Raw genomic sequence first — 26625 nt, forward strand, 5'->3', positions numbered from 1 at the left:
GGGCTCCCCAGTGGGAGATGCCCCCCTTTTTGGTAGAGCTGTGTGGGGAGGCCCTTTGCTCAGGGAGGGCAGGGTTTCCACCTCTTTGGGGATCTCCCCTTGTCTTGACCATCCCTCCCTGCTGCAGGATCCTGCAGTATGGGCACATGTCAGTGATCGTGGAGAGGCAGACGGTGCACGAGACCAAGGGAGACAGTGTGGCCAAGGGGGAGCAGGGGCTGCTCAACCTCGACCCGCGCAACGTGGTCTTCTACGTGGGTGGCTACCCTTCCAGCTTCACGGTGAGACAGGCAGCAGGGAGGGAGGCTCGGTTTTCTAGGAGGTATCAGCGATACCTTTGGAGCTTCTTTGGGGGGAGAACCCTTGATTTCATGGGAAAACCAGGATCAAACTTGCCCTAACTGTCCGGTTTTATTCCCAGCCTCCTCCCACTTTGCGCTATCCCAACTACCGCGGGTGCCTGGAGCTGGACACACTGAATGAGGAGGTGGTGAGCCTGTACAACTTCCAACACACCTTCCAGGTGGATACCACTGCCGAGAAGCCCTGCGCAAGGTAGGGCACCGTGCCCACGCCGGGGGCAGCTCTGGTCCATGGTGCTTATGCTGACCCTTGGCTGCCCCAGAGCCATGGCAGTTGGCTTTGGAGTGATGCCTTGGGCCTCTTCTTGCATGGCTCAGGTCCAAGTCCACAGGAGACCCCTGGTTGACTGATGGCTCCTACTTTGATGGCACCGGTTACGCAGAGATCAAGTTTGAGAGCCAGTTTGGCACAACCAAGCGCTTCGAGCAGGAGATCCGGGTGGTCTCCTACAATGGCATCCTCTTCTTCCTGGAGAATCAGGCAGGTGCTTGGTCCCCTGGGGAGCCTTCACCCCTCAGCCAGTGGGCTAGGGCAGTCCCAGCCCGACTTGCAGGCATTCCCAGTTCAGGGCCCAGGGGAGAAGAGGGCTTTGGAGGCAGCAGTGCTACTTGGGGCAGCATTTCTGCACTATTGTTAAAAGCCGCAAGAGGGCTGGACCCAGACCTCATAGCAGCAGCAATCGCTTGTCTGGTGCTGGAGGGACTTCCCTGAATTCCAAGAGCACCCACGCACAGACCCTCTGAGACGGGCCAGGGTTCGCTGGGGCAGGCAGTGCTGCAAGGAGCATTTCCAGCCTGCGGTGCCATCTCTGTGCCCCAGCACAGGGCTGCTGTTTGCAGATAAATCCCCAATAATTGTTGCAGTGATGCATCAAGGCACCAGCAGCAGAACCTGCTCCCACCAGTGCTAAAGGGTGGGTCGGGCTCAGCACCACAGCTGCATGCTGGACACCAGGATGTGGGGCTGAGTGTCTGTCCTGCTTCCCCCAGGGTCAGTTCCTGTGTCTGGCCATCCGGGATGGGAAGCTGGTGCTTTACTATGACTTCAGCACTGGCCTGGAGATGGCAAAACCCAGCAGCAACTCCTCCTCCCTCACCATCAGCAGCACCACAAACAAAGCGGTAAGGGGGCACAGCCATCTGCCCAGCTCGCTTGGAGGGCTTCTCATCCAGAGGGTAGGGGGGACACCCGAACCCTTGTTTTTGGTGGGGGAGAGCTGCAAGAAGTTCTCTGGCTAGAGCCATGAACCGGATGCCTTGTGCTGTCCTCTGCGATGGACCTAATTGCCCCAGGCTGGCAGATCATTTTTCTTCTCTGTCTCCAGATCCAGATTTTCCTCCTCAAAATGAATAACAAGAAGCGCATCCTGGTGCGGCTGGAGCGCCTCACCATCTTTATGGTGGAGCAGGAGAACTCCCTGGAGAACGCTGTCTCCTACTACCTGGGTGGTGTGCCCCCAGCTGTGCTGCCTCCCAGGTGGGTCCAGCCCGTGGTGGGGTGGGACAGTCCGTATCTTCCCCTCCAGTGTCCCTGGTGGTGGCCCTGGCCCTTTCTCAGGCACATCCAGGGCTGTTGGGCCCTGCTGAAGCTCTGGGGGGAGATTTCCTCTTCCTGCCCATCACCGTGAGCTTTTGAGGATGGGATATCTCCATCTCTGGTGAGGGATGAGGTGCTGGTGTGTGTCACTGAGTCCTCCTTTGCCACACTGGGTGCTTTGGAGCAGGCTTGTGCCTGAGGCACTGGAGATACCCATGGCTGTCATGGGTCCTTCCCAGTCATTCTGTTTGAGGGGCTGCAGGGCCAGATCCTGCCCAGGGCTGGATCCTGCCTGGGGTTGTCCTCATAACACTGCTTGCTTCTCCTGCAGCTTGAAAGCGCTCTTCCCCACGGGTGGGCCCATCCGGGGCTGCATGAAGGGCTTGAAGGCTCTTGGCAAATATGTCGACCTGAAGCGCATGAGCACCGTTGGCGTGAGCTATGGGTGCACCTCGGACCTCCTGGTAAGCAGAAAGCCCTGGCAGCCTGGCCGGCATGCTGGGGAAAGGGTCTGTCAGGGAAAGGGAGCACAGGACCCCCAGGACAGGCCTGATCTCCCCTCATTCACACAGAAACAAGCATAAAATCCCCAGGTGCAGGGGGCTGTGGCAAGGTGCTCCACGTGGCTGGCCATAGCACCAGCCAGACCCAGCAAGGACCTGAGCACCTTAGTAACCCTCCCAGCACCCCTGCAACGCCAGGGCCGGGCTCTCACCTTGCCTCCATGGTGTCCCTTGCAGGTGGCTCGCTCAGTCAGCGTCCATGGCCATGGCTACCTGACCCTGGCCCTGAAGGACGTGCCAGGGCTGCGGGACTTCTACAGCGGCTTCAGCTTCCGGACGAGCCAGCACGAGGGGCTGCTCTACCACCATGCCACCCAGGTGGGCACCTGCAGTCCCCCCAGGTATCCCAGCAGCAGGGCAGAAACATCTGCTCCTACTCTAGGGATGGTGCTGCTCCCCCTTGGGAAAGGGGGGGGATTTTGGTGGGGCCAGGGGGTGAATCCACAGTGAAATCAGCACCCTGAGCTCCTGGAAGGTGGTGGGGAAATGGGCCCTTCCTTGGGGTTCAGCTGCTGAGCAGCAATGGGGCGATGCTTTCTGCAGGAGGGGACATGCCAGGTGTCCCTCCAGAGGGGCCAGCTGACCTTGAACCTGCTGGAAACCAAAGTCACCACTGAAAACGCCTATGCGGATGACAGGACCCACTACGTGGCCTTCTACAGTGATGCCCGTGGGTACGTGTCCTGGCAGTGCATGGGGGATGGCGTGGTGATGGCCACCCGCTCAGCCCATGCTGCTCATCCCCCGCAGGGTCCGGCTGTACATGGACGATGAGCTGCAAGACACCGCAGCAGGCACGGGGTCCAGCCGGCGGCAGCGACGGCAGGATGGGCGGCCGCTCTTCCAGCTTGGGGGCTCGCCAGAGCCAGGTGCCCTCAGCAACCTCACCGGCTGCATTGGGAACGTCTTCGTCAAGCGGTGAGCATTGCCGTGCCGCTTCCCAGGGAGCAGGGCTCAGCCCCTTCCTGCCTCCTGGCTGGCCCGGTGACAGGAACCTCTTCTCCTTGTGTGTAGGATATCAGAGCCACAGATGGTGGTGGACCTGCAGCAAAACGTGAAGAGCATCAATGTCACCATGAGCTGTCCTTGGGGCGAGCAGCTGCAGCAGCTCAGAGTCACTCCGATGAAGGACAGGTGGAAACCCAAGGTACCAGCTGCTGCCAAAACTCCCCACCTCCTCCTCCCCGTCCTCCTCAGATGCCACCATTGCCCCCTCGCTGAGCACCTCTGCCCCATGACACCTGCAGGGATGCTCCCCTCTCTCCATTCCTTGGTGCATCTTGTGTAGGTGCCAGGCAAGCCTGCCTCAAAGGACCGTCGCCACGATCGGGATAGGCTCTGCCGGCTGCACCCACAGCCCCACGCAGCCGGTGGCACCTTCCGCTTTGGGGGTGCCCCAAGCAGTCGCTGGGAGTTTGAGGAGATCCCAGCCTCCTTTGGCCAGAGGTGAGGCTCACCCCATGCCTGCCCCACACAAGCTTGGCCCCAGGGACCATTGCTTGGAGAGCAGGTGTCCCTTGCAGCTGTGGGAGAGCAGGGTGCTCCCGTCACCCCCCTGTCCCCGCAGGTCCCATTTCTCCTTGGAGGTGAAGCTGAACTCCTCCAGCGGGCTGCTCTTCTACGTGGCGGGCAAGCGGGGTGCCTTCATGGCTCTCTTCGTCTCCAACGGGCGCTTTGTCTTCCTGGTGGATGTCGGCGGGCGCCGGCTGCGCATCCGCAGCAAAGACAAGTACCGTGACCGGCGGTGGCACACGGTGAGCAGAGGGTCGGGGCTCAGCAGGACCTCCCTGAGCCACGTTGCTCTCATGAGCTCCCCATTGCCGGGTGCCCGTGCAGGGGTTAGCTCAGCGCAGCCCTGCTCTGGGCATCACTTCCTAATTGCACATGGGACACTCATAGTCCCATGGGAGCAAAGGGGACAGCAACAACACAGCCAGGGCTGGCTGAACCTCTGAGCTGAGGTCTCCCTTCCCTGGGTGCAGCCCTGGGGCTCCTCTCAACCCAGGAAGCCTCCGGCCCTGGCACTGACCTTTGGTCCTTGCAGGTCTTCTTCAGCAGAGACCAGAGCCGAGCCCAGCTGGTCATTGACGGGCTGCGAGCCCAGGATGCTGCAGTGGCTGTCGCAGGGCTCTTTGTGGCCCGGACCCCCTTGTATGTGGGGGGGATCCCGGCTGGAAAAGCCAAGGCTCACATACCGGTAAGGGCTTGGTGGTCCCATGGCATCACCCTATCTCGGCCAGTTTCCAGTCCTGTGCCTGCCCTTTTTTGGCCCTTGTGCTCACTCTGGTGGCTGCTCTCCACAGGTTGCGTCGGTCTCCAGCTTTGACGGATGCCTGAGGAACCCGCAGCTGGACGGGAGGCCCCTGGGTCCTCCCTCACGCACCTTCGGAGTGACGCCGTGCTATGAGGGCGCACTGGAGAGCGGAGTCTTCTTCGCTGCGGATGGCGGGTCCGTCGTCCTAGGTACCCCACAGCAGCCTGGGCTGGCTCCTACGGCCCTGGGACTGGGAGGGACACGTCTCATGGGATGTCCCTTGTCCCCCTCCTCACCAGTAGCATTTCTCTTCCAGCTGATGCAGTGGCAACTGAGCAGGATTTGGAGGTGACACTGGAGGTCCGTCCCCGCAGTGCCTCTGGTCTCATCTTCCACATCGGCACGAGGAGAAGCCACCGTCTCCTGCTGTACATGGAGGAGACAAAGGTAGTGGGAGGGTGGCTTCCCCACAGGTTTCCAGATGCAGCGGCCATCTCCTGCCCATCCCACTCAGCTCGCTGGGCTCTAACGGGTTTGTCTCGCACACTAGGTCACTGTGAGAGCGAATGCTGGGGCTGACGAGTTCTCTGCATCGGTGACATGCCCATCTCTCTGCAACGGGCAGTGGCACACTATTGCAGGTGAGGTGACAGCCAGCACTTGGCTCTGGGACGCTGCTCTGGTCCTGCTACTCAGCCCACATCTCCAGGGGAGAGCCCAGGGCCCTTCCTCGGGTATTAAAACCCCAACTCCCACCTGTATGCACTTAATTTGGGAGATTGTAGCTGCTATTAAGTCATTTCCTAATTAAGAGTCCTTGCCTGATCTTGTTAGTGCTGTCAGATCTGGTGGGCAGGTGAGACAGGGTGTTTCCCCAGGTCACGGAGCAGCCGGTGAGGCCGGGGTGTCCCACAGTCCTGCTGGGCCAGTCCTGGCCTCGGCCCCAGCCAGGGCTATCCTGCTGAAAGGGAAAGCCCGACTTGCACAGATTGTGTCCAAAAGGCTCAAAGCCCACAGCTGGGACCAGGGATTTGCAGGATTCACACTTTCACGGGCAAAACTCAGCCTTTGATGTATTTGCCATTGAGCAAGTGCTAAGGCTTTGCATCAAGCCCTTTCTGGGGATGGGGGTCACAGCTACAGCCCCCATCTCAGCACAGCTCTATTTTAAACCCTCGTCTTGCTCGACCCAGCGCTGGGTGAGAGCCATCATATGCTCCTGGCTCCTCGTGCGTTTTCAGCTTCAGGACCTCTCCCCATCCGTGGCCAGAGCCAGTCTGAGCTGACCCCCTTACGCCCGGCGTGTGCTGTCCCACCCCGCTGGGAGAGGGCAGCCCTCTTCACTAGATCAAGACACGCTGCTTTATGGGTGGCTGCTGTGGCCAAAGGACAGATTTTGGGGGAGGCTGTCCAAACTCTGGGCATTTCCCAAGAGCCAGGCCAGGTTCTCTGACTCTCCCAGTAGTTTTGCTCTGCTCCAGCACTGGTCTGTGCCAGAGGGCAGAGGTGGACTTGCTCTCCGAGTGAGGAAGCAGCACTGACTCTTGTTTTCTTTTGAAGTTACCAAATGGAAAAACATAATCCAGGTTGACGTGGACACGGAGGGCAACTACACAGTGGGACCCAGCCAGCCTCCTGCACCCAGCACAAGGGCAACCTTCTACCTGGGAGGGCTGCCAGGTGAGTTGGGAAAGATGCGCTCCAGAACGAAATACCCCAAAGCCAAGAGAGGTACTGTTCCAGGTGCAGGACAGAGGTACTTAATCCGCTGCCCTCTTATTAGCCAGACTAATGCTTGCTTTTACTTGTTCCTTCTGTAGAGACAGACAAGGCCAGCACAGTGTCACCGTTACCTCCCCTCCCGCATTACGTGGGCTGTATAAGGAACCTGGTGATTAACCGGAGCCACGTGGACCTGCTGCAAGCTGGGACTGTCAGGGGCTCTGTTGGCCTTACGGGTTGCCCCGTGCTGTAAGTAAGTGCACCTCCATGTACAGCCTGACCGACAGAACGCTGCACTGCTCCCTGGGCCCCAGACATCACCTACTCGATAGCATTAACCGTGGTCAAAAGTACTTGATCTCCAGCGACTGCAGGTGCAAGTCTGGGGCCAAAACCAGAGAGGGGCCACGAATCCATGGGGAAGGAGGGCAGGGGAGGAAGGTGGGGAGAAGGGGGCACTTCGGGGACATCTTTCATGAATATAACCAAAAAGTTGGAGCAGGATGTGGAGACAGGTCTGAGTCCTTCCCCAGTGGTCAGCATCTGCAACAGGACTCACGCTGCCACACGGCTTGTGATAAGAGCAACTGTCCTCTACGGAGCGTGAGCTGAAGCACCCAGCAGCCATGCATCATGTCCTAAATCCTGTTCCCTATACCCCATGCTTACAACGCACATAGATTTAGTTCACGGAACACTTGAGGCTATTAATAACAGTCACAGACTGTCTTCTGCTAAAGGCTGCAGGCAGTTTCTGTTTTATAATAAATGCAATTAGGACAAACTGGATTCATTCCATCACTTTTGTGTTTTTATAAGCAAGGACACATTTAACCTCCCCCCAAGGGCAGTCTCGGTTCACTTGCTGCCACTATGCAGAGACCTCTGCAAGGGGGAACTCGGACAAAATTCTGTTCACAGAATTACCATCTTCTTATCAGATTAATTTATAAGATTCAAAAAAAGAGAAGAAAATAGGCTGGGAGAACTGCTGAGGGAAAGCAGAAAGACACAAATACCACTCGACTCTCTGCAGTTGCATTGAGCGCTGGTAGGATACACTGACAAAAGTCCTGTTGCGTGAAGCAAGAAACTTGCTTGAAAGGGAATAAAGAAAGGTTACCTCCGAGTCTGGCTGGGTGCAAGAGGTGTCCGTCACTTGGCCCTCACGTGCCCTGCCAGCAGTTGCCTTCTCCTGCTCGGCCTCACTCACGCCTGTTGTTAGTGCAGTCTTCACTTGAACAAACTTTTCTCCCAAGACACCTAGTTCACTTGTGCACTTACACGTCATATATATATTTGTGTGTGTGTATATGTATCTAGCCACTTGGGGACAAAATCTTGCTTCTGAAATGGACTTATAACTTATATCATTATATTGTGGGTTTTTTTTATGAGGGGTAAATATTGTAAAATGGGTTTTTAACGTGTCCATCTTAAGCAAATGTAATTATGACCTGTTTTTAAGTTGTAGTATTAAAGATGGTCTTTGTAAATCACTGGTACATACTTTGGAGCCAAATAAAGTTTTATGTTACTCTCTTTCACTTTACTGAGGCCGATGTAGAACTGGAAGAGGAATAATCACTATCTCAGGAAGTGGCACCATAGGGACGTTGTAGTTGTATTTGCCAGAAGCAGTGGTGGTAGTGCTCTGGTGTTCAGGGAAGTGACTCTCCTCGTGTTCAGAGGTGAAGTCAGCACCCAGGACAGGACGACCCTTGCAGCAGTACATGTGGGCAACAACTGGGTGAGCTGGCAGCCCAACGTGGTGGGCCCAAAACTGGATGGCAATCAGCACTGCATCCTTGAGATGCTCATTACTCGTATAATGACAGGGCTCAGCCCTTTTAGCACAAGGAAATCACAAGAATTAGTTTAGCCTGATGTCAGAAGCATCAAAACTGAACAGTAAACAACTCCACTGAAAATAAAGAGCAAGTACTGCTTTAAGTGTACATGTTAAACAAACTGAGAAAGAACAGTATGGCAGATAAAGAAAATTCCTTTATTTGTAGATTTATAGAAGCATAATATGAAGTTAGTAATCCTACTGCAGTTGCTTAAGTTAGTATCTAGGAATATCTGTAAGGAAGAGCAAATAACTTAATCTAAACTCATATCTTCCTCTTCGTCTTTCTTGTCCTTAGTGTCTCCTTCCTTTTGGTCTGACTTGACACTGTTCTGCATTGCTTTGGCAAACGCTTCTACATCTAGAAGTTAAACACATGAGTTATTTAACTTTGCACTTTCTGGGATGGAGTTCATTGTCCACATGAGGTTAAGCTTCATGACTTGGAAAGTAAACAGTTGCTTTAATAAGAATCTATTAGCAGGGAAGAAAATTTTAACACTCCTTTAATATATAACACACATTTGGATCTCCCCAACATAGCCAGTGTTTTCTGCACTTCAACTCTGTGCACAGGCAGCCTCAGACCCGAATTACTTCAGTCATGGAATGGATGCTAGAAGCTCACCAGGGAAAACTGATACCCCCTTCCCTTAGTGCCACAGCTGTGCACTTTCAAATGACTCAAAGATTCCCACAAAAAAAGGCATTCCTGAACAAGGTGACCATGACATCTTCAGCATCTTTTGCATTTCTATCAAGAAAATGCCAAGGCTGCTCAGCACATCTCTGTGCAGAACCCTGACTTCTCTAGATGCGCATCTGACATCACACTGCGTCTGCTGGGGAACACCTGAGCTACTCGCCTTTTCATTGTAAAAAGAACAGTGCAAGAGTCAGCTTCTGACAGTTACTCAGCAGCTAATCATTACAGTACACAGTCAATGGCTGTGTGCAGTGAAAACAAACAAACAAAAACCCAACAAACCGCTTACTTCATCATGTTCCCAACAGCACCAATACTTACCTCCTTTATTTGCTGCATCTACTGCCTCTGCGGGTAAGCCAAACTGACTCATTAGTGGGCCAAGCTGTCCTGAAGCTAAGGCAGCACTGAACATGCTCAATGCCTGTGAATTGGAGTCAACAGCATCAAAAAAAGGTTTGCATCATGTTCCTCCAGCATCAGGTGGCTACTGTGCAATACCCGTGTGAGGGGAGCAGTCCTGTCATGGCGTGGTGACCGTACGGCCGGCCTGGGAGCAGCCGCTCTCCTTTATAAACTACTGCACTGTGGGCAGGCTTCGAAATGCCGCTACACCACAGGCCCCGTGTGGATTCTGCAATCAGGAACGATGTTTGCTCTTAACCAGCTAGCTGCCAGCAAGCACACAGTGGTAAGCCCTGCTAGACTGAGCAGCACACCAAACCACAGCAACATAACCTCCAGTCGGTTTAGTGCATGGACAACTTAAACTTTTATCTAGATGCAGATACTCTATCAAATCAGCAATTAAAAACACCCCTCATTTCCAAGTCTTGTCTGCACAAAAGAGTTGCCATAGTTTAAACTAAAAACAGTCATCATCTTAGCCACTGAAATTTTGCAAATTGACAAATTTCAATCAATCAGTGTAACTAGTTCAAATTGGCCTGTAATACACTGGCTTTAATTACACACAGACAGTTCTGGAATCAGGTACTAGTGTTTCAAGAGGAACAAGGGATGTGGTGCTGTAAACATGAGCATCTCTTCCCTTCAGTCACTTGAAGTGACCTTTAACAAGACTGCTGACAAGCCACTCTTTGACAGGGCAAATAACGAATTTGCCGCTACTCCTGTCATTTACCAGAGAGCATGTATAATAAAAGAGAAAGGTAAGGCCTAATTCCAAAAGAAAAAGTAAAAAACATGCTGATCTGTCCTTCGGTGACCACAGAAGGAAGAACTAGTGCTCCATTAAACCGTGTCCCTCCTCCTTTCCACTTCTACAGAGCAACTTCCTACTCTGAACAGTGCCAGTAACCTGAAAAAGCAGGGCAAGGCAAAACATGACGCATGGGGGAGGAGGGAAGGAGCACCGCACTTCCCGTGACAGCTAGGCATCTACCTGCTGGAACTGAGGAGACGTCAGGGTATTCTGAATCTCTTCTGCAGTCTGCGGCAGAGATTCCCCTGAGGGAAGGTAAGGCATCAGCCGTTCTTGAACTTCAGCGTTGGCCAGGATGGGAGCCATTATCTCGGGAGTCAGAACAGTTGCCAGGTCAACTAGGAAGAAAATAAATGGTTGGCTGTTAGACTACACTCAAAACCCCACGTTTTCGTCACGTAAACCACAGGATCTAGTTAGAGGAGTACCGAAACGTAGTTAGCACACTGCTAGCATCCCTTCTCCCTCTCTGTTTTGGAGTGAGAATAAGACTCTTGAAGCACCCAAGAACAGCACTCAAATGAAAAAAAGAACCAAAAAAATTTAAGAGACCTTTCAAACCAGTTTGGAACAGGATAGGACAGTAAAACAGCTCCAAAGGACTGCTGGATCCAACAGCAGTCTGGTCAGAACACTGTTACCTTGCTGTCCTCCTGCTCCAGATGGCACATTCATAGTAGCTAAAATGTTCTGAAGGTCACTCAATTGAATGGGCTGGGTTGGGCTTGTGGCTGAGCTGGTTCCATTACCCGAACTCGGTACGGGGCTCGGACTGGTCACAGACGCAGCCGCAGGAACGGACGGGGCAGGCGTTACACGTGTAGAAGAAGTTGTGGAAGATGGCGTCACAGCAGCTGATTGGCTGCGAGAGCTGGAGAAGATGATCAGTATAATTAATTCCCTGCAACAAAACAGCTTTGCCTCTTGTATTTTGAAAAGCTTCTCGTCAAGCCCTTACAACATGAAGAGCTCCTACCCTCATTTTAGAGAGGTAATAAGCAGTCTTAATTCCCATCATATTTCCTGTTCAGCAGGCCGCGATTCCTCCCACAGAAGTGGCAATTTTACGTTACAAAAATACTACAAACCCGGACCAGACGGGCATCCTACCTTGATGATGAACTGCTGGTCGGGGGACCCCCACTTCCAAGCAGACTGGCCAGCCCAGGACCTGTCAGCGCACCCAGCCCACCTTCCGTAAACATAAAAGAACAACAGGTTTAAAAATGTGTTTCTTTGGGTTTTTTGCACCTCTCTGCTCTAGAGAGGTCACTCTTGTACCTGAAAGATTTTATTTGCTAAAATAAAGGAGGAGGGGGTGAAAGAGCCCAGACCAACCCCCCCACCCCTTTCTGTAAGTTAACAGCTCTCGTTTTCTGATCTTGCATCCCTATTAGAAAACTGCCTTAGAGAGTTGCACGTTTTAGAAATGACTCAATTTCTAGACGTACGCAAGGATAAAATTACTTTGGTTTGTGCCGTATATACACGATCATTGTAACACAGCCCCCTCCTCTTATCTACTGGTTCCCCAAAACCCAGCTTTTCTCTAAACTTTAAAGCCAAAGCCCTCAGCAGATTACAGAGGCAGCCTTTGAGTCACCACCACTGTCTCCCATACACCTGGGTTCTGCAGCTTCCAACCTAACGCAGAGATGCAGCAGCAGAATCAGCTGAGTCCTTAAACACTTCATAGGCAAAGTAAGGACAGCCCTGCGCACAAAGTGCTCCCAGTAGAGCAGCGATCAGAAAACACAGCAGGAAACCAACACTCAGCCTTTGAGCCAACTGCCATATGCAAAAGAAATCAGAATCAGCCTCCTTCATCCACACATCGCAACTACCAAGGGCTTATCGCAGCATCAAGAACAGCAGCTAAAGAGAGCTGGGGAAAGGCCTGGCTTCTAGGTCCGCTGGAGCTGTCAGTGACTGATTGTCCCCCTACAACTCCTCTGAGCCACATCAGCCAAACGCTCCATTTACCACACGCTTCCGATCCAGTGGTTTCTTGTACCACATCTAATCAGATACATGTCCCTACACAAGCACCTGCATTCATCACCCACCTTTTGGAAACTATCTGCAAGCAGAGGACAGAATGACAGCACTCCATTAGCAAACACATGATTAACTGAAGCTGCAGACCACTGGAGGTCAGAGCGAGCATCAGCCACCAGCTCCTCCTTTGCACAGGACCCACTCCTATAGAACCATGCCCGTAACACTTATGTTCACTAGTCACAGAGCTTCCACAGCAGCAGGAACGGCAGGGTGAAGCTAACCGGGCTGTACCGCACGCTACTCTACTCACTTCGTCCTTGCTATGAAGGTTTACCCAGGAGCAAGAAAGTTCCTTTGTTGCAGGAGCTCTGCAATAAAGGCAGAGTCCCGAGAGAGATGCAAACCAGGTGCAAAAGAACAAGACGCTACTGGGGGAAGAGATCCACACAGATTCACCACAACCACTGTTTGCTGAGGCAAGCAGATGGTTTTCTTTGCATTACTGTAGTGAGTTTCACGTCAAGCTGTCTTAGGGCTAGATGTAAAGGCAAAGAAAGAAGAGCCGCTGAGAAAAAGCGTTGAGACGAAGAGGAAGACAGTCTCAGGAGCCACGTGAAGCTTCAAGAAGGAAGATCTTTTCCAAATACATCCTAACAAGCCAGAATCTTCCAACACTAACATTAGATTTCCATCTGAACATCCCACCAACATGAGATTTGCATCTGAAGCTAAAAAGACATGAGCTAGATCCACAAAAATGGACTTTGGAGCTTAAGCACAGAACTTTAGTCACTGCCACCTGCTAAGCATTACTTTGCCTACTTTCATTCGAGCATCTGACTTCTCCAGAAATGCTCTATTGCGCTTGGAGCATGGACAGCATTAAGAACAGACCACAGCAGGGACTCCAACACACCTCTCATCCCCTCCAGAAAAACAGCGTGGCAATTCAAGCTCTCCCCAGTGTTGCCCAGGAGAGAAAGCCCTAACCTGAGCCTTACTCCTCTGACTAGGGAGTGCTGTGGGGTGGGTATGCTCCAGCCTTCCTCTTGAGCTCTTTCTGCTTTGCACACAAATGTTCACTGGATCAGAGACAACATGAGCAACTCCGCAGCTTGGTAACTGGGACATTCGCCAGGGATGAGTCCCTGCTCCAGTGAATATTTAGGAGGAAGAGGAGGGGTGGAAAAAAGGAAGAAAAAGAAAAAGGCAGAATATTCAGTGCAGCAAGGAGCAGAACCGACATTCCTTGCAGATCAAGCCCTAAGATGAGTGCTGTGTAGACTGTAATACCCTCTGTTTCCTGCATCCTTTTTTTGCCCCTTAGCTCATCTTTGAGGCAGGGCCTTTCTTTCTCATGTGAAAGCAGTGCTATTCAAATCAATAGCACTACTTGAAAATATTGTCAGGTAAGATTTAACCTGGCAGGAGAAAATACCATTTTGGCATAAATATATTAAAGCATTTTACCAAGTCCTCCTAAGCCCGTTGGTCCGATCAGCTGCATGAGCTGGTTATGGCTCATGTTTCCAAGAAGGCTTTGCAAGCCACCCTCACCTAAAAACAAAAACATTCTGAAACACAACATATTCACATAGGTTTTTTTCACAGCACTCCGGCTCAAACAGCAGGAGATTAATTGGCATCACATTCTGTATGGAAAAAAACAGTTTCGAGTGTTTACTGATCCACGATGCTCATAAAAGATAAATGCAACTTGGCTTTATAAAGAGGTAAGACTCCAGAGAATCTGCTGGAAACAGAGAGATTTCTTCTGGCAGTCTTAACTTTCAGCCTGCACCTATTATAACAGCAGTTTATTTTGCCAAAAGCACGTTTACACTTCCGGTATTAACATTGTCCCCAACTCACCCTCCATAGTCATCAGGAATTTCTTCCTGGGGAACTATAAGTGCTCATTCTAAAAATAAATTTTTAAAAAGCCTCTCACGTGAAGGAGCAGAGAATGGACTGTACCTCCTAATGCCGAGAGCTCGTGGCCTCCGCTTGCATTTCCACCCAAAGCACCAGGCATTGGTGGATTGTTGAGATACTCGTTCACTTTACGGCAGTGTTCTTCATCCTTGTCCGTCTTCGGCTCCTGCAAGAAAGTTGCTCTTGGTACGAGGCAAACTGGAAGTATTTTCTTCCAAGACCTTTATTATTGGCTTCCCACAAACCTGCATCCAGAAGAAGAGTCGTTTTGATCCTGCCTTGAACTTCAATACATACACACGGCCAGTAGTGCACTGAGGTACCCTCTTGAATTCACAGTCGTCAGGGAAAATAATCAAATCCTGGAAAATGCGGCAGTAGAAACAAATGTTTGAGGAAATACATGACTACGCCTTTTAGCTTCCCAAAGACCTCCACCCTCCTCCCCAAACCTTCTTCCATCTGCTCTGAGGAGCAGAGAGGGTTTGGAAGTACAGGTCTGTCAGGCCACAGCAGCATTCTCATCCTAATTTGTCTTGGAGAAGCTCTTTCAGCAGTGCCAGCAGAACAAGAACAAGACAGACCGTGACTTAATGCCTCAGCACTGAAACACAAAACCATACTCACATCTTCGACGTTGCCCGAAGTCCTGTCCTTCCAGCAGAAGTGAATGAGGGAGTCATCAGTTTGCTGGATGTACACAAGGCCTTTTCTCTTGTCTGGGGTCACAGTGCTGCCTTTCAGGGACATCTTCCCTGCCCGAAATTCCACCAGGTATTTGCTCGAAGAGCCACGGGAGCCTGGCACCAGGCTTGGAAATAACGCACCTGAAGACATCCTGGAAAGACAGAAAGAGCAGCAGATGTGATGAGAAACCTTCCCACGTTCTCTCTTCTCAATATCAAATTTCAACCTTTATCAAGTGAGCTCCATGAATCTGTCTCACTGCCTGCAGAGTTTCGGGGCGATCCACAAGAGCTAAAGAGGAACCCGGGATGAAGACAGGACGCTCCACAGATCTCCACTAATAAGGAGGAGCCTATCTGCTAAGGTACCTGAAAATGAAACCACCTTCCCCCTGACGCTTCCTTCTTCGGTTCATATCACGGGGCGCAGGATCAGGGACATTTTAACTGCAAGACGCCCTACTGCAACGCTCATCTTCAGACTCCTGCTTCAGCACCCCAGCAGAGAACCGCAGGCTGCCCTGTGCCAGAGCAACCCTGCACGGGTGACCAGCTCACAGCCCAGCGCCCCACGGCAGCTCCGCGTCTCCCGAGGAAAGCCTTTACCAGCCTCGCAGGTCGAGCCGTTGCTGCCGGGAGACCGGTCGGCCTGCATGACTTGGCAGTTGTTTCTGAGCTCGCACTACCGCGGACCCCCGCCCGCGCTGGCCGATCCCAGCACACCGCCGCTGGCGGCCGCTCAGGCCCGGCACCGCCGCAGGGGAGCCCGGCCGAGCCCCTCCCGCGAGCCAGGAGCGGAGCTGCCGGCAACGCCGGGCCGCGGGGGCAGGCCGGCAGCACGGCACGGCACGGCCCGGCCCGGCGCCGCGCAGGCCGCCCGCCCGGCCACGGCCGCCCCCCCGGCGCTCGCCGCCCGCCCAGAGGCCGCCATCTCCGGCCGGGCCCCCCGAGGCCGCCGGGCCCCCCGAGGCCGCCGGGCCGCGTCCCCCCAGGCCTCCCCCGGCAGGAGACGCCGCTCCCCCGCACGGGGCGCGGCTGACCCCCAGCGAGGGCCGAGGCAGGCGGCGGGCCGGGCCGCGAGGAGCTCGAGGAGCTCGAGGACCGAGCCGAGGAGCCCGCGGCAGAGCCCGGCCAGGTGCGCCCCGCCCAGCCCCGCCGCCCCCCGCGCCGGTACCTGCTGCTGCCGCCGCCGCCGCCGCAGGCCCCGCGCCGCTCCGCTCTTCCTGCCCCGCGCGCCGGAACCCCGCCCGGCGCGGGGCGGGGCAGGGCGGCAGCGGGCGCCCCCGCGGCCCCGCGCGGTTGGACGGCGCGGCTGCCAGTCAGGGGCGGCGGCCCGAGGCGGCCTGCTGTGTCACGGCGGCGGAAGATGGCGGAGCCCCCGCCCCGCCCGCAAGCAGAGGCCGCAGCCCGGCTCTTCTCCAAAACCACCTTTATTCCCATTTACAGCTTTACAGTGCAACAGTCGCGGCCGCAGGCCTGTACAGAGCAGGGCTGTCAACAGAGAGGGCCATTAAATATTACAAAAATAAACCCATTTCACGGAAGCGTCTCTCCGGCAGCCGGGGACAGCGCTGCTGTGGGGCTCCGAGGGGCTTCGCCCGGCGGGCTGCAGGCTGGCAGCAGGGGTTCGGCGGATGACCTCCACAGAATTTAGGTATTGCTGTAGGGTGCAGGTGTCCCGCATCTCGGGTGCGTCCAGGAGCCGGAGCCGCAGCGCGTCACCAGCTCCGCAGCGTCGGGCGCGGGCCCAGCGGACGGACACGGTCATTCCCAGGAGGAAGGCGCAGAGCAGCTGCCCCCCACCACCACTCTACTGGAGAGGGTAGGGGAAGAGTCTCGATTTCGCCTTTTTAAAAACTTTTTTCGACCAAAAAATTTACCGAGAAATTAATTACGAAACAGGAATAAATACTGCTAATTAGTTCTGGGTTTTCTGGCTAATTTAGGGTACATGCTTCCTGTCCTCATTAATCTGGGTACCAATAATTATATGAATGCCTGATGTCTGAAAAAGCCGCTCCCCATTTACAATATGACATTGCCTCAAAGACAAACGCAGACGTTATACAGTAACTATAAAGTGAATTTTTCACTTCCACTGCATTTTTTAGTAAAAGTCCACGCACTCCCCTGCTCCAGCCGCCACTCGGCCTCTCCGCCATCACGCCAGCGTGAGGCCCCACCACACCCGCAGCCCTTCCTCTTCCCTGCCACCTCGCAGGTGTCCAACGCGACTTCCACACCGCAGGGCCCGCGCTATCACCGCTCCCGGCGTACGCCGCCATCACCCCACGCTTCTTACACCCGACGTACCGCAGGGCAACAGGCTGCCAAGGAACAGAGTCCACCCGTGGCTGGGAAAAAGTCTCGATGGCGGGGCAGGGGTGTTCAAAGCTCTGATTTAAATCATCTTCGTCTAATAAGCATCACGGTGCAATCAAAAAGCACAGACCCGGAGCTGGCTGAACAAAGCCAGAGTCATCTCCAGCCGTCCTCTTGCCCTACCAGACAGCTGCCCTGGTACGAAAGTCTCACTTACAAAAATCTCTCTGTCACCATCTAGAGGCCCAAAGGGTATGACGTATTTATTATAATTTCTTTCTAGATGGTTTCTCTACATAGCTGTATTAACATATACTAACACAGTTATCTTATATACAGTGTTTAATCAAGTTATAAAAGTGACATTCTTTCAAAAGGTGCAAAGTTATTAACGTTCTGACACGTAAACTACTGAGGCGAGATCTGCATCGAAAATAAAACTTTTTCACTTTCAGAGCAATCGAAACGCGGCACTAGGAGCGCCATGGCTAGCCAAGCATAGACGTGTTGGCAGTGAGGGGAAAGTATTTTGTAAGTGTTGTCAATGAAGAACAATAAATTAAAAAAACGTATTTGGAACGAGTATGAAATTTTACTAAAGGCTTCACACTAAAGGAAGAGGAGAAGGGGGTAAAGACATAACTAATGAACTGTTCTTACTTTAGAAATCTTCCCAGTTTCTTTTTGAATCCCTTTAAGATTCTATACTGAAGTTTGGATTAAGCGCGTTGTTACAATTTTTTCATGCTTTCACATAATGAAAAGGGTTTAGGTCTTTCAATTTAAATCATAACTTGGACGAGAGGGATGCTAACCTGTACACTTCTTCTTATAAAGAGAGTATTTCTTTAGCAATTACTCTACAGTTTTTCCAGTCAGGCAATTTCTATTTATATGTACTGTTTTAAAAACACCACTCCAGCATTAAACATACTATTTAGTTTAAGCACGTTTTAAACTCCCATGAGATGTTAAACTGGCTTAATATGTGAATCCTTTCGATCCTCACCTAACAAAGGGTTCCCTACGCTGCTTGCAGCGAGTTGGGAAAGGGGGTTACAGTGCGTGGCACGGTCACTAAAGTTCAATTTTTTTATAAAAAGTATTTTTATGCTGTCCCATATGGGTCAGCAATGTCTTTTAAAAAGTCAAGTGTCTATGCACTTATTAGGAACAAATACAACCCTACCGTCTGCACTGTATTACCAAGCCTCGCTTGTGAGTCCTGAAGACTTGCAATCGGCACAACGTACGATTTCTGGCAACGGAATAAAGTTGCCACCAGCACGTTTCAGACTACGCCCTTATTTACTGCCTTGAAGTTTTACAGCTTCTCTTATTTTTCCAAATGAAGACAACAACTATATCTCCCCAAAATTTAAAGTTAATCCGATCATTAGATGTACGACTGGTACATGAGTATGTCAATTTTCTTTTGCTTTTTAATCCTGTAGCTGGGAGAGAAGCACTTCAAGAATCTACTCTTTGGATGAAACCACAGATGTGTTTGGACATCAGTGAGACCAGTTCTTCCATGAATTCCTCAAGTTGCTGGTGCTTAACACCAGCAATTTCTGAATTACTGTAAACTTAACAGCAGTGTAGCCGCTCTCCATTTTTGCCTGGTTACTCAATTAAAAACTTTCATAAAAGAAGAAGCGACATTAGTTTTGATTACTGGACCTAATTTTTCAAGCGTCTCTCCCCTCTACCCCCCCGAAGTGTACCACTTGAAAGAAAATGAATGCGTCAATTCAGTAATTGGTTATTTCCAGTATTATATGGCTTCGGTGGTTCGATATGGAACAAAAATATCCCACTTTTTGACAGCACGTGCTCACAGAAAACTTGTAATAGGTATAACTCTGCCAAAGCTGTAAATTGATTCTGCTTTTTCACAACATACAAAACAGACATGACCTAATAATGAAAAACATGCAAACCAAAACTTCCCCAGAATATGAACCTGTGTGGATATACATACCAAAGTGCTTCCAAATAAAGGTTTAGTCTAGAAGCATACATAGTGCCAAAGCTGCCAAAGGTAGTGCAGAAGATTTAAGCCTCCAAGTGGTAGCAAGCAATATATTTTACATTGTAACCACCTCTACATTCCTACAGTTGCTTCGAAGCTTCTTGTATTTTAAGAACAGCATTCAACTTCAGAAAAAGCACACTTTTTAATGTGCCCTTCCCTTCTCCTAACGTATGCTTTCTGTAATTTTATCACAGGTATACAGTTTAATGCTCACAGTGTCCAAAAGTTGTGAAGACTCTGTAAGAGATAGCTACAGTTTGAGAAGCTCCGGCTGTTTTTTGTTTCCCCAAGTCTCTGAATTAATCTTATTGAGAGAGAGGGGTCAGGAGCTCCAGTCCCCACGTAGTGCTACATACCGTATGGAAGTTCACATGCACCTCTTCACGGGGAGTATCGACAGTACTAGATTTGATCCTGTTGGTACCATATTAGCTTTTCATCCCTGCTCCAAGTTCCAAAACCTTCAGATTCTTCACTATTGTACTAAGTAACAAGGATATTATTTCTATTTTATTTAAGTTATGTAGTTTTCAAGGATGTTATGTGCTCTACCAGATACAGCGTATCTTCCTGACAAAGAAACTAGGGGAAAAACATGAAGAACCAAAGGTCCCTTTGAAAATTAGTGAACACATGATGATTTTCAGGTGCAGCTTTATGGAAAGAATGCAACCACATTTAAATATTTGGCAATCCAACATTAGTGATAATTAAATCCTTGATTGTTGACTGATAGAATTTTTGTTAAAATTTACTTAGAAAAGCTGGTTTTTGCTATCAACAAAACCAGAGTAACTGGCTTGGAATGAAATCTAGTAACTAGATGTCCAGATGAGATGAGCAATTGGCTCCATAATTTCAGTATATGTCTGGACAGTCTGAGAAATTTCTATCAAAATAGCCACCTGAGTACAGCCAATCTGAAGTCCCTGTGTATGGGTTAGTGCCTTGATGAAACCATCTGTAAAGAAAGAAAAAAAGAAAGAAACAATAAAAGAACAAAGCAATCAGAGTGAACAGTTATTGATGGGGAAAAGAACAACTTTGCTGCTTCTTTCACAAAACATTGTAAAAAGACACTGGTGGTTCTCATCAAAAAACAAATTCTCAGGAAATATTCTGAACATGAAAAATAAGGCATTAAGCTTCATACACAATTATCACCACACCTTATAAAGCATCCTTTTTAAAAGTTGGGGTTTTTTTACATAAAGTCAAGAAGGAGTATGAAATGGATTTTAAAATTGCTGTCCCATTCCAAATAAAAATAACATTATACTCTAGATTATATATTGATTATATATATTAATTTTTACTTTAAAAGAACACCAAATCAGCTACACAACCCTTTCTGTAAACCTGTCCAAGCAGGAAACAGTTTTCTTCTGTGGAGCTGTACTTTGCACAGAACATTAACAGATGCTCACTTTTTAGCTATGTTGACTGAAAACCATTTTATGTTCTCTGGAAGAGATTTTCAAAGGCATTAACTGGAATAAGTCTGTAGCTGCTCCTCCAGGCTTTGGGAAGAGAATGCTTTCTCTTCTGAATTTCATGAAATCATAGGACCATCCCAAAGTTCTTGCCTTTGAAGGAAGCACCTGCAGCAACTGGCCGTGAGCGTATGCTTGACTGCATAGTATTGGCATCTGTGAAAAGCAACCAGCGGGAGCAGGAGCCAAATCACACATTACTCCCTGATGCATTCTATGACTGAGAAGTCACTTGAATACACAATCAAAAAAGCAATTTCTGAAGTATCCAAGCGAAGAAGTCCTAAGACTGTGAAAATAAAAGGCCCTAGAGGGCCACAACGTCTTACTCAACTGCCAAAAGTTGGACAGGAATTGGTTAAAGGAGAGATGAGACTTAACATTTTATTCATTCAAACAAAAGCATGACCTCTGTAGGTTTTAAAAAACAAAACAAAACAAAATCCAGCATTACCACAGTAGTTAATTATGACAGGTTTCAGCATTTATTATTAGATAATTTCTCCAGGACAAAGTTATCAGCAATTTTGGCTTCCAGCTACATTATTTAATTGTTGACCTAGCAAATGCTTTAAGTGACACTACAAATTGTGCTGTCATGCAGGAAATCAAACACACACTGTCTTGAATAAAAACATTTCAAGCAGTATACCAAACCACTCCAAGCATTAAACAAATGCCCAACTTCCTTCCCCCTTACCGTGTCTGCCACTCCACTTCATCATTTGCACGCTCCTTGCGAGCAGCTCTTTGTTTCTCTTCTAGTCTCTCTTTTTCTTTGCTAGCCACATCTAACAAACATTTCAAGAGAAATAGGTTACTTAGCAAAATAGAAACAAAAATGCAGAAAACACAGAAAAGACTGCAGAGAAATGAAATATAGTTCATTTAAGCAAGAGAAAGCATTTGCTGTACACAATTCTCACTGAACAATGAAAATCTCAGGCAACAAAAACCTAAAACTGTCATTTCAGAAAAGTTTCTACTATGAACGCAGAGTCGAAACTGAAATTTTGGTGTTTTATCTATCAGAAACAGTGCACCAAGACAGCAGGAAAGAACTTAGATTAGGCATAATAGAGTGAGTGATTTTTTCACTATTTGGCCATGTGTTTTTTCTGACAAACGCCAGAGCAACAGAGCATGTCTGTTCACCACGTGTCTTTCCAGACAAACTCCAGAGCCAGAGAGCATGTCTGCCAGTTCCCCCCAAGTTAACTAACATGCACATACACCGTAACATAGGATAGCAGTCTTGGGACCCGCCTTGGACACATCTGCTCTCCCAGACTTTCCTGGGAGAAAACAGACATCATACATTGTTCAAAAGCATGTTCATTAACACAGGATGAAAAGGAGTTAAGGCTGCTCTGGGAATGAGAAACTGAAGACAGTGTTCCTGTATCAACCAACCTCCCTTCAGTCATCCCTCTCAAAACTTACTAATGTGAAAATATTTCCTCCAGCAAACACATACCCATGTTTCCGTTTTCCATATTTCTGATATCTGGACGTAGCCGACAGTCAGTGGGAGCTAATATTGCTTCCATGCCCTTTTCTAGCTCATTGAGACTCACGGCAAAACTGGTGAAATTGTACATCTTAAAAGCAAATTAAAGATAACACACAAGTTATTTTGGCACTGGGTTCCCTATACCAAATGGATACAACACAACTTCCAAGAGAGACTACTGAGTCAAACCTTCTCCCACTGGCTACCCTGAAAGCAAGGTTCGGTTCATACAAAACTAGGTTTTTTGTTGGAGGGGAGGGACAAGGAAGGGCAGAAGGGGATGGAAATCACAGCTTTCATTTTAAGCAGTCATTGCTTCAGAGGATCAAGACAGATTTTCCTCCATATCTGATATTTAATGTCATGATTTTTATGAAAAAAACACCCACACCTAAAAGACCAAAAAGTCTTGTTGAAACTATTGAAGTTAATATCCAGCTTCCCAGTTACTGCACTTTTTGGAAGCCGTCTTCTAACAGCAGGGTCAGCAGAAGGGAACATGCATCCATATGTTAGCCACTCTAAGTGCAAAGATCTTGCAGACAGGTTAACCTAAGACACGAGACTCACACTGAAGCAGCTGCAGTCAGAGCATGCATTCTTTCTATCAACTTCGACACAACAGTGATGCTTTCGGCACAGGAACAAAGCGGAGAGCTTGCTGTAGTATAATTTTGCTGCTGCAGCAAGAACTGCCAGAGCCTGTCACTACGCATGCTAAGGACAGACACTTCAACAAGGTTTCCCTTGAACATTACTCATGTTCCCTTGCATAAGTCACTAGTGATAGCAATACACAGACTGATTGAAACAGTTACCTGTGATGAGTTTGGTGGCCTACAATTTATTCTCCAAAGCAATTTACTGCCTGGTATGAACTGCACCGTGTCTTGAACCTCTGGCATATCATCAGCCTCATCATTTTCAGATTTAATGACATCTTCACTCTGAAACAGAGATAACATTTGGCAGGGGAACAAAGGGAACTGGAGAGTTTCATCTAGAGTTCTACAGTGACTGTTGAAGAATCCGTTCAAATTTGAGATATTAAACACTCTCCTGTACTTCGGCCTCACCCCTCACGTTTGCTTTTCCTCACTCTGTATACTGTTCCTCTAATTTTTATTGTAATGTCTTGCTCCTGATATCTCTGAATAGTCACCCACCACCTATGTACAACTTGAATGTCTGTTTAAAAAAAATTAATAATAGTAAATTAATGTCTTTCAGAAGTCTTTTCTCTAGCTTCCCTTCTATTCCATGCCATAGCTTAATTTCACCTAACATGACTACTACTTCTTCAGGTTGAAATGAGCCAAGACGGCAATTTAAACCAGTTCCCATAATGGCCTAAGAACGATAAATAGGGCATGCCTGCGTTTGGATATTGCTTCATCATTTGCAAAAGATTTGCAATTAAAAAACAGATATGCCCTTGTTTCAGCCTGATTTACTATGATCTAGATTCTAATAACTATTATCACTGCCAATTTTCTGACTATGAAGACTGTGTACTTAAGTTTATAAATACAGTTTTCTTCCAAGTTCCTTTGTTACCAGATGCACTGCTGTAATGCGTATATAAAATCAAGCGCAGTATTCTTCTAGAGGCTGCTTTCAGAATCTGAGAGAATCTGACTGTTGTACAGACAGACAGCTACACTGTGGAATTTCAGAGGATTTCACCATGAGAAACCATTTAAAACCACAACAACCAGAAGGGAAGTTTGAGGCAATAACATCCCAGAGTGACAGTATCACAGTTTTCTTCCCTCCCCTCACTCCCACCCTCTTTCTATTTTCTTTCTGCCCCCTCTGACATGGCTCATTTATTTTATTCAATAATACCCTATTAAGTTAAACAGGGCCTGTTTTATACACTAGAAAACAGCTCCATATGGTTAAGAGTCTAATTTCAATCATTTGGTTTGAGTATTCATTATTTAAAAAGACTCTTTTAGGCTACTTTCCATGTCAACATCTGGTTTACTGTTAGACAGTTCCCCATCTAAATATAGATTCAACAGGAAGGAAGGAAAGAAAGAGTTGATTTTCGTAAGATGGACAGAACCTTATTATTTGAAAAAGAAAAAAAGTCAAAATATAAGCCTGTACCATGATGGAATCCAGAGTCAAAAGCAAGGCCTGTTGTTGCTCTAGATTCTTCTGATGTGAATACTTTTTAATAAAAGTTTGAGCCTCTTAACATTAAGAGTGATTAGCTTCTGTTTAACTTATCATTTTCATTTTCAATGAGCAGCCAGGGTGTGCAAGACCCTGTTGATACCAGGAAACCCAACAGTCCTCTGCTGCACCATACACCATTTTGCATTTTGCATACAACAGTGAGGCTTTGGCGGTAACATACCTGAGACTGCTTACATGTAATGAAAAAACCCTGCATGTTTCCAGACCCCTTTGTTGTCAAGGCTGTCTACATCATAAATTCTGAAAGGCTGCATCACCAAAAAGCATAACTGACTTAAAAAACATGTAATTTTTTGTTTTATGCCCAAATCCTAGTATTTTTACATCTGGAGTTGGCAGCAGAGCCATTTTCCTCATTCAAGGACTGGACAGCATCAGCTTGGGGGTTGATATTTGATGACTTCTCTTTGACAAATCTCTAGCAAACACCATTCCTATATTCAATACCTCTTCAATACCAGCAGCTCACACTAAAGTCTACACAAGTTCAAAACGCAATGCCTTTTCACGGGACTAATACAGCCCGCATCTGACCCCTACCAAAAGACAGACTTTTAACCCTCCATTCACCACCACCTGACCATTTCCGTAAATAGGATGTTTTCCTTTCATTTTTCATATTTCAGTATCTTTTCTCCCTAAAGAATCCTTAACCTTACCGGCTTCAGTTTCTTCTGCTCACCACCTCTCTTTTCATTCTTTTTGTAAGTCTCATACGTAGCGGGATCAGTGCACCATAAGCATTCTGTCCACTTGCCATAGATCACGCACAGCTTCTTTCTGCTGCAGAGAAAGCAAAGGAGGCTTAGCTTTTGCTTCTTATAAAGCCTTCTAAGCCAAGTCATGTAGATTCTGATCTATATTAAATACCCAGCTTCCTACTTTGTATTTTATGTTTCTTTGCAGACTTCTTAGAAGTCAGATATTTGATAATGCAAAGAAAAGGTTTCAGTTTATTTCAGTCTTTCTGGCATTCAGTCCTGCGGAACACATCCTCATGACTTAGTCACATGCTTTTGCCACTATTGAAAAGTGAGTGTGGGTGCAATAAAGCCAATAGTTTACAAAATAGAGACTCAGAATCATGAAACAGGTTTAGGTTTGATTAAAAATTTCTAATAACCATATTCTCATTATTTTAAACTGAAGACTGGAATTGTGACTGTACAACAGTGAAATCAGTTGCGACCACTCTGCACGTTCCCTGGATACCTTTATTTCCAAAGACTGGACTGGAGAGTTTTTCTAATAACACTTAAAATGATCATCCTAGAATCAAGGGGTTTAATACTGACACAGAGAACAGAAATGGATTACAATCTGCATTGCTAGCAACTTTGCAGTCACATCAGTTGTGGTCACTATGCCACAGCACTAAAGAAATTCCACAGTGCTCAGAAACAGAGAGGCCAAGAGGCTTTTATCACTTACTTTTTGTCCTGAATGTATCCCTCTACTCTGTGAAGCTCTTTCCCAAACAGTCCACATGGTTTAAAATTAAGGACACATTTATCTCCAGTACTGTAGAGGAAATAAGTACATGCTTAAAGAAGCAAGCCCGTAAATACATTAGTATGTTTACTTTTTTATTTAGCTTTTTTTCATATAGTTACAGTTAGCTGGGGGGTAGTTATTTATAACATTATTTTTCTTTAACTATGGTTTATTATCTGACCAGGGCATTAAAAAAGGCACACAAATTTCAAAATTCCACAAAAAGGACAAAAAATAAATCAATGTGCACATGAAGACATCAGCCTGTGAAAGCCAACTGAAAACATGACCATACTTCTGAGTTTCATGTATATCTAAAATTCATCAGAAGTACTAGGAGTGAAACAGAATGCAGTCTTGCATACTACTTAACCCACACTATTAACACACCACATTTCAGGTTAATATCTATTTACAGCTAATTGTAATGAGAAATAACTTTCACAAGTGACCTATGCAGGAAAATCTAGTTAAGTGCATTCAGAAGTTACCTCTAAAGGGAATATCAAAAATTCTGAACTAAACATTTTACAAACATAAAGCAGCATTATATTTCGGCATCTTCCTTGCATTGAGATGTACATATATGTAAATAATGTCTCCCGGTGAGGTATCAGGCCAAGTTTCTATGTCAAGCACAAAGCATACAGAGACCATCCAGCACCTTTTGTGCCAATGTAGGACACAGGATTGTAGATTTGATGCTATGAGAAG

General features: G+C 48.3%; 3 protein-coding genes across 7 annotated transcripts in view; 1 reads left to right on the forward strand and 2 right to left on the reverse strand.

The window, feature by feature from the left end:
• LAMA5 (laminin subunit alpha 5) overlaps nt 1-7980 on the forward strand; it is a 96688-nt gene extending 88708 nt beyond the window's left edge. For all 3 annotated transcript variants that reach the window (XM_072878768.1, XM_072878769.1, XM_072878770.1), the window contains exons 63-80: nt 128-281; nt 422-555; nt 681-843; nt 1353-1484; nt 1688-1839; nt 2231-2363; nt 2640-2780; nt 3006-3136; nt 3213-3380; nt 3477-3609; nt 3751-3908; nt 4030-4216; nt 4507-4659; nt 4766-4925; nt 5033-5163; nt 5267-5357; nt 6277-6396; nt 6537-7980. In XM_072878768.1, coding sequence (XP_072734869.1) covers nt 128-281; nt 422-555; nt 681-843; nt 1353-1484; nt 1688-1839; nt 2231-2363; nt 2640-2780; nt 3006-3136; nt 3213-3380; nt 3477-3609; nt 3751-3908; nt 4030-4216; nt 4507-4659; nt 4766-4925; nt 5033-5163; nt 5267-5357; nt 6277-6396; nt 6537-6691 — 2596 coding nt within the window. In that variant the 3' untranslated portion in view covers nt 6692-7980. The remainder of the gene's footprint in view (nt 1-127; nt 282-421; nt 556-680; nt 844-1352; nt 1485-1687; nt 1840-2230; nt 2364-2639; nt 2781-3005; nt 3137-3212; nt 3381-3476; nt 3610-3750; nt 3909-4029; nt 4217-4506; nt 4660-4765; nt 4926-5032; nt 5164-5266; nt 5358-6276; nt 6397-6536) is intronic.
• Nucleotides 7981-8425: 445 nt separating this feature from the next.
• Nucleotides 8426-16151, reverse strand: ADRM1 (ADRM1 26S proteasome ubiquitin receptor). Its single transcript, XM_072879609.1, has 10 exons — nt 16018-16151; nt 14785-14995; nt 14403-14519; nt 14200-14323; nt 13693-13779; nt 11332-11413; nt 10863-11092; nt 10402-10559; nt 9318-9420; nt 8426-8651 (listed from the first exon to the last, which is right to left on the reverse strand). The coding sequence occupies exons 2-10, from the start codon at nt 14992-14994 to the stop codon at nt 8545-8547; spliced, it is 1218 nt and encodes a 405-aa protein (XP_072735710.1). The 5' UTR covers nt 14995; nt 16018-16151; the 3' UTR covers nt 8426-8544.
• A 1977-nt stretch (nt 16152-18128) lies between these two features.
• Nucleotides 18129-26625, reverse strand: part of OSBPL2 (oxysterol binding protein like 2) — a 38982-nt gene continuing 30485 nt past the window's right edge. For all 3 annotated transcript variants that reach the window (XM_072879612.1, XM_072879610.1, XM_072879611.1), the window contains 6 exons: nt 25849-25938; nt 25077-25200; nt 23028-23156; nt 22174-22297; nt 21397-21487; nt 18129-20164 (listed from right to left, as the gene is read on the reverse strand). In XM_072879612.1, coding sequence (XP_072735713.1) covers nt 20062-20164; nt 21397-21487; nt 22174-22297; nt 23028-23156; nt 25077-25200; nt 25849-25938 — 661 coding nt within the window. In that variant the 3' untranslated portion in view covers nt 18129-20061. The remainder of the gene's footprint in view (nt 20165-21396; nt 21488-22173; nt 22298-23027; nt 23157-25076; nt 25201-25848; nt 25939-26625) is intronic.

Source organism: Ciconia boyciana, chromosome 14 (genome assembly GCF_034638445.1).
Source record: "Ciconia boyciana chromosome 14, ASM3463844v1, whole genome shotgun sequence".
Lineage (NCBI taxonomy): Eukaryota > Metazoa > Chordata > Aves > Ciconiiformes > Ciconiidae > Ciconia > Ciconia boyciana.